The 7,614-nt window shown below is 40.3% G+C and overlaps 1 protein-coding gene across 1 annotated transcript in view; it reads right to left on the bottom strand.

Annotated features, from left to right (window-relative positions):
- Positions 1 to 5,412: 5,412 nt before the first annotated feature.
- The window catches only part of rbpj (recombination signal binding protein for immunoglobulin kappa J region), a 57,132-nt gene continuing 54,930 nt past the window's right edge, over positions 5,413 to 7,614 (bottom strand). Inside the window, exon 11 of the mRNA XM_015391780.1 lies at positions 5,413 to 7,444. Coding sequence (XP_015247266.1) covers positions 7,120 to 7,444 — 325 coding nt within the window. The 3' untranslated portion in view covers positions 5,413 to 7,119. The remainder of the gene's footprint in view (positions 7,445 to 7,614) is intronic.

Below are 7,614 nucleotides of genomic sequence, written 5' to 3'. Positions count from 1 at the left end.
CTAAAAATTACACACTGTAGCTTTAATGAGTAGCTTCACCATTCTTGTTGGTGACTTCAAACTATCGTTTAGGCATGCTTGATGCCAGTGTTTCCAGGAGGCTAGAGGGACGTTGCTCCAAGTGTTGAAGATGGCTTCACGAAGGGCATCCACTGTCTGGAACTGATCTCCATTTTTGTAAACTTCCCTTGCCATCCATCACCAAATGTTCTCAATTGGGTTTAGATCCGGGGAACATGCAGGATGGTCCAAAAGAGTGATGTTATTCTCTTGGAAGAATTCCTTTGTAAGGCAGGCATTGTGAACTGCAGCATTGTCCTGTAGAAAAACCCAATCATTACCACACAGACGAGGGCCCTCAGTCATGAGGGATGCCCACTGCAACATCTCAACATAGCCAGCTGCTGTTTGATGCCCCTGCACAACCTGAACCTCCATTGTTCCATTGAAGGAAAACGCACACCAAATCATGATGGGGCCCCCACCACTGTGCCGTGTAGAAAACATCTCAGGTGGGGTCTCCTTGTCATGTCAGTAACGCTGGAAGCCATCAGGACCATCAGGGTTAAATTCTTTCTCATCAGAGAAGACAACTTTCTTCCACCTTTCAATGTCCCATGTTTGGTGCACCTTGCAAAGTCCCAACGGGCAATTTTGTGGCGTTGAAGAAGACGTGGCCTTTGAAGACATTTTTTGTTTCTGAAGCGCTTCTCTCGCAGATGCAGTCTGATGGTTATTGGGCTGCAGTCAGCACCAGTAATGGCCTTAATTTGAGAAAAGGATCATCCTGTGTCTTGACGGACAGCCAATCGGATCCCGCAGCTCAGAGCTGGTGAAATTTTTTTGGGTCTACCACTTGACTTTTTTGTTCCATAACCCTCAGGATCATTCAAAAAATGCAAAATGACTGTCGTACTGCGTCCAACCTTAGCAGCCATCGCACATTGAGAGAGGCCTTGCTTATGCAGCTCAATAATCCTACCACTTTTAAAGTCAGTGAGCTTTTTTGCTTTTGCCATCAGGAGGTCTTGACAGTGTAAAGACTTGACAGAAAATGACATGGAATCCAGAATTTTGCACAGCTTTTGGCTTTTAAAGACTGTGGTCTTAAACTTTTGATCAGCTGAAAAAATAATGTTTGAGTGTAAATGCAGTTTTCAGAAAATTCCCTGCTCAAAAGTTCTTGTCTCTTGCACTGATTTTTTCCTTTAACATTGTGAAGCTCTACTTTGAACCTTCTTAAGATCCAATAGTGCAAAATGCAAATTTTTGCAATTTTTTGACTGATCTTAAGATTTTGATCAGGAGTGTATACATAGTTATTGCACTGGGTGTCAAATATAAGCAGGTTATTGCACTGGGTATCAAATAGTAAATTGAAAGGAGGTTGATATTAGTTGGGAAGATTGTGTTAAAAATACTTTATTACATCGATTTCAAGTAAGCAACGTGAATTCTGCTGGTTTAGTGCGACATAATGGAAGAGTTCAAGGGGTAGGAACACCTTTAGGAAATACTGTATCTGAAAAAACCTACAAAAATCTGGAGCGTACACAGAGCCAGAGGAGAACAAGCCTGTGCTTTTAACAGGTTTTATAACATTGACCTGAAGGGGATAGACCGACTCTGGTGGGACGGCCAGACACTAAAGGAACAAAAAGAAGAAAGCTTTAGATAAGAGTGACCTAAATCTGGGTCAGTTACTTGTTCCCTTTCAGTATCATTTTAGAAAAGGAGTAAAAAAAAATGTAAATAAGTGTAAAAATGAGGCAACTCACATTTGATCACTTTAAATTCTCATTTTATTCCAATATTGCAAGTTTTTTTCTCTTTATTTTAATGACATACAATTTTGAGCATGATCTGGAGCTGCAATATGTACAAAAACAAACTAACATATGTTATTTAAAAAAACAAACAAACGTCTCCTTTTGTTGTGACGTTATTGCTAAATGTTACAAACGGCACAGGTTTCTACCATCAGCAACCCTTTGAGCACTGAGCATACTACCACATGACACCTCTGCTTACCATTTTACTAGAATAATACACAGATAAGGTGGAGAATAGCCGGAGATGGAGGAGATGACGACAGAGAAAATGGGATCCAGGTGTAGCGAGGCTAAGCATCAACCAAAAGAGAAATCTTTAGTCACAATGAAAAAAAAAAGGATGAAAAAAAGATCAAAACAATGGAGGATGAAATGTGTAAGAAATAAAGTTTAGCGCTCTGTAGTGCAAACAGCCAAATAGTCTAAAAGGAGAAGTAAGGCTGAGTGCGACAGAGAAAGGGCTCCACACACCGTTTTTTTTTTATTCGTTTAAAGCTGCCTCTCACTCTGCCCTGTTTTTGTTTAGCAGTGCATGAAAACTACATTATAAAAAAGACATTTGGCATATTAAGAAGATACATACATTGTTCAGAGCTCATAAAAACACACCCACACATAGAACAGCTGCTTTTTTTCTTTTTAATGTTTTTGGAAGTGTAAAAAAAAAATAATAATAATAAAAACAAGACAGGACGCACAGAAGAACAGAGAAAACAAAAAAAACACGAAGGCTAACGCTAGTTTTTCCTCCTATGAGGTTAAAATATGAACAAAACGTGCACATCAAAGAGGGGGTGTAACATCGCATCCTTTTTTCCATCAGTATAGTCCCCCTTTTTTTGAATCTGCACATTTTAGGAAAAAAAACAACAACCTGTAAACCGGCTCCGATTGTCGAAGGGGGCACATGTGTGAAAAAAGTATGCGCCGCCATTTTACTTCTTTCTTTTATGAATCTGAAAACTGCTAAGGAAAAGATGACCCGGTTCGCTTAATGGAAGGAAAACAAACATTTTGCGTTTTAAAGTGATGGAAGATTAAAGAAAAAAAAAACAACGATAAAATCTACAGTTAAGATTTGATGACCTCCATCCTGCAGAGTAAAGGGAAGCGCCGCCGCAGGGTTCGGATGCTACACGGCCGCCGCAGCACCTTTTTTTTTTTTTCATTTTAAAGACCTCCATGTCAGGAAGAGGCCAAAGTTAAGGGAAACTTTAGAGGCAGCACGGGCAATAAAGCACTTCTTTATTTTTTTTTTTTTAAACATTTGATGTAAGACAAGGGGAGACTTTGTACCAATAATTTAAAAAATATCAATATTACAATATAAAACATTTTACATGAACAAACAAACATGGTGGACAAGAACGGGGCATAACTTAACTCTTCATTTCTGTTAAGTTGGGTTTTTTTTTTATGAACCTTTTATGAACCTTTTTTTCTGCTCCTGTGTTAAAGGTGTAACAAAAGAAGGAAATAGTTCAGGGAGCAGACATTCAAGTTACAGTGTTGTTCTGGTTTCGTATTGCCTTTGAATGTCTCCTCACAGACAGACGTTTTTGGATCTCGGTGGAAGACGGGAAGCTCGATTTTCTGATATTTATTATTTTTTTAAATGGAGTCCGACTTTACAGTGACGACATGTGACCCACTGGCAGAGTTTAAGGGTCCCGCTGGCTGGTGAACGAGTGCTCAGGCGAACAGAAACAACAATGAAATGACCTGTACAATATTGCTGTAATGTTCAGAAATGCACATTTTCTTCTTAAATACATTTTTTTTTCTTTTAAAAACAAAAGGCCTTTTATGCTCCCGCAGGAGGTGCAGTCACTGCCGACGCGGCGAGCTGCAGGATCGTTTGGGCAGAAGGCTGAATGGAGCTTTAAGCACTGGTGAAGTAGGCATGGGTCGGGCTCAGAGTAAAGATTTCACGTTTAACCAAATTTTCCTGTTCTTTTCTTTTCCTTTTTCCTGATATATAACTTTAGTGGTGCGCCCCTCCCCCAAATGTTGCTACACAGTCAAAATAACCAAAGTGTATCTTTAAAATAATAAAAAAGATGAACTGGGCTGTTTGGAAATATTTCTATAGTGGGAAAGACGTACAGCAGTGAAGTAGAAACGGGCGTCCTGCTCTTTTTTTAGCTATAGAAGTGCATCTTGCAGTTCCTGCACTTTGAAGTCTGTTTAATAAGACAGAAAGTGAAGGACTGACTACTTTTCTACAGATTTTTTTAAACATAGAGCAGCACTGAGCTAAACTGTCCTTTGCTTTGCTGCTACTTGTCACAGTTTGGCTGCGGATGCTCGATACCCCGATTTTAGGAGCTGCAGGTTGGTGACAGAGCTCCGTTTCCACAGCGATAAATTGGCGTAGAACATTCAAAGCCATTGGAAATAAGTTTGAGCGCAGGCTGCATCCTGTCTGAAAGGGAAGTAAAGAAGAGATGCTCGGTTTTGTTAGAAAGAAACTAAAGAGCAAATTAATTTTGGTTTTCGAGCTGTGATGTCTGTGGACTCTACCAGAGAAGGTTTGGTTGTTTTACTCTTTACGGACCAGAAACGGTCAAAGGAACAATGTGTGACTCGAATCCTTGGAAACTGTCCTACATCGATTCTGCAACAAAAAATTTATTTAAAAACATTCTAGACAGCTCTGGTACAAACAAACAAAAAACAAGTGCTATTTTTCCTCCAATTTTTTCCCACCTACGGTCGAAGCCAGATTAATGCAGAATATTACCGGCATGTTTTGTTACAAAAACGTTTCAGAGCAAACCAACCTGAATCTGGTAGGGAGTCTGTGGCTTAGAAATGATTCAAACACTGGTGCTCAGCACACAGAACATCCAGTAATAGGAAAGGTTAAAAATAAACATATTTAATAGAAACTCAATTTCATTTTTTCACCTAAACTCTAACCATAGCCTTTCTTTATTGTTAAAGCAGATTTGTCTGATTTCCAATCAGAAAAATGAATAAAAATGTTGAATTTGAACCCTATAGTTGGACTGAACTGTAGCAGGTTTATATATATATATATTTGCAAGCAAACTGCAGAAATAATTTTAAAAATGGCACTTTTTTCAGACTAGAAGAGAAGAAGTTCATGTTTAGATTTAAACGACACAGTAGTGGACATGGGGAACAGATTCAAACAATGATTTGTACGAGTTAAGGCAACCAGGCTTTGACTCCAATGTTGATCTCTACCTTATAAAGGGCAAAGGAATAAAATCACTGTTAGAGATGCAAAAATGTAGAGCTGCAACTAACGACTGTTTTGATAAGAGATTAAACTGATTATTATTATTATTATTTTTCGTTTTTACATGCAGAATTTAAACTAAGCAAAGCTAAAACTGAGGCCTTTGAGGACTTCTGGATTATTAATGGACTTAAAGGGTTTTTCATTTTGAATAAAAAATATTTTATATATTTTTTTACAGCTTTGAGGTTAATGGGTTGCTCGTTGCACGTTTTAGAGTCTCTATACTCCAGTGAACAATTAATCGATTACTAAATTAGTTGATAATTATTTAAATAAAAGATTAATCCAACTGTTTGAGCCCCATAAAAATGAGAAAAGTCTCAATTTTCTCAAGAGCTCTAAATAACATTAAATGAGGGCTTTTATTTTAGCAGCAGTTTTAAACCAGAGTTTCCGGATTATGGAGGATCTTCATGTTTAAAACCTTTGTGTAAATATAGTGATTTTTGTTTTCTGGTTTTGACACCAGCCCATGCCTACTTTGCACCGACTGTGGCGGTAGAAGAACGACAAGATTAAAGCAAAAACGGTAAAAAGGAGAGGAAGGGTTTTGTATCTGTACACCAAAAACAAGGCTTTAGTAGAAGAAGAAGAAGAAGGCGGCTGCTTTTTGCAGGGAAGGTGAAGCCGCAGCGAAGAGCTCAAAGACAGCAGAGCTCCTGTGATGGGAAGCGAGGCAATCATGTGTGCTAAGCACAGGTTCTTCCACGGTGAGTAAACAGCAGATAAGAAAAAAGCTGAACTTCTTTTATCTTTTTTTTTTTTGCAGTAAGGCCACATCAAATTGAAACAAAAGTGTCCGTCGTTTTGCTCCCCCTCCCTTTCTTTTTGGAAAACTATCAGATATAAGTAAAGCACGCGTTGGAAGACGCCTCGCCGGGTGCAGTGAGCAACAGATACTAGATATGTGACTGATCTGAATGTGTGCACAGTAAAAATTTACAGTACTAAGGCTTACTAACGCTTATTACATCAGTTTAACTTGTTTTTGTAACCAACTAGGTCGTTTGTTTTTTTGTATTTTTTTTTTTCTCCACACATTCTGCAGATGCTGCTATGGCTCCGTGTGAGATGTACTGATGCGCTAACGATCCAGGAGACGCGGCGAGCACGCAGAGTATTGCAGGCAAGGCAAAGGCGTTGCTTAAAGCTTTTTTTTTTCTTTTTCAAGACATCATTAAAAAAAAAAAAAAGATAAAAAATATAGCCCCCTCTGAGGTCAACCCCCCCTGATAAAAATGAACAAAAGAAAAGTAATAAAAACAACCTTCGTGTCTGAATAAACCAACCCAGACTTTTTTTTTTCTCCCCCCAAAAATAAGACGTATCAAAATAAAAAAGAAAAAAAAAAAGAAAAAAATCACCCCAAGTGTTGAGAAGCAGGTGTTTCGCTGTAAGGTCACATTAACATACAGGTTTGGAGTTTGGACCTCAAACAGGGGAAAACAAAGCCCAAAGCTCAGAGGAAGAATAGAAACTATTTGGTAACAAAAGTGTACTATATGTTTAATACAAAAAAAGGTATGGAGAAAACTGTACCTTTACTAAAGCTTATACAAGATCCTTGGTCCATAAAAACTATGTTATCGTCACGTTTTATGTGTGTCTCTGCATCCTGCAACAACAACACATCCAGCTGAGTTTGTTGGAGATCAGAGAATGAATCCAGGCAGAACAGGAGGCGTTTTTAGAGGAACGATGGAGAAGCAGGTTGGTGTTTTCCAGGGTGGATGTGTTGTTGTTGTGTCTCACAGCTGGAGGAAGGTGCTGGTGCTCTGAGAGTGCAGGAACTTCACTTGTTTCAAACACCAGGATTAAATAGGCAGGTCCCTTAAGTAACCCAGGAGGCGGAGCTCTTCTGCTTATTCCCATTGGCTGACACCTGTGTGATGTCACTCCTTCAGTTTGTATCCCAGATGAACACGCAGCACTCTACAAGGAGTCACTTCCGGTCCGTTTCCTATAGTCTCTATTTACCCCAAGGTATGTTTGCTCTCAAGGCATACTGTGTGTGCGTTAGGACACCACGGCTGCTGCAGTGGAGGACGAGGACGTGACGCCGCCGCCGCCGGTACTGTTGGGGCCATATACGCCGGGGCCAGTTTCCTGGCTGCTGTTATTGTGCAGGCTGGAGCTCCCGGCCCGCAGGATGGCGCCGGCGGCGCTGCAGTGCGGCCTTGGGCCGGGTTCGGGCGTGTAGGTGAACGTCAGCGTGGTAGAGTAGATGATGCCGTCGTTCCTCACCAGCGTGACGGGAACCTGGACGGGCTGCCGGACCCAGCGCCAGCCCTCACGGAAGGCAGAGATGTCAGGCACCACGCATAGCATGCTCTCTGCACACCTGTAGGGGGCACAGGCAGACGGGGGGGATTAACGAGAATGATGATGATCTGGAGGGTTAAAGCCCGGTGGAGGGAGGATGGACGGACAGAGGAAAGAAAGGAAGGAAATACTGAAAAAAAGGAAGGAAGGAAATAATGAAAAAAGGAAGGAAGGAAATAATGAAAAAAG

The sequence above is a fragment of the Cyprinodon variegatus genome, unplaced genomic scaffold (genome assembly GCF_000732505.1).
Source record: "Cyprinodon variegatus isolate N-32 unplaced genomic scaffold, C_variegatus-1.0 Scaffold559, whole genome shotgun sequence".
In the NCBI taxonomy this organism is placed as follows: Eukaryota; Metazoa; Chordata; class Actinopteri; order Cyprinodontiformes; family Cyprinodontidae; genus Cyprinodon; species Cyprinodon variegatus.
The sequence above is the reverse complement of the archived record's forward strand: the minus strand, read 5'-3'. Positions and strand labels throughout refer to the sequence as shown.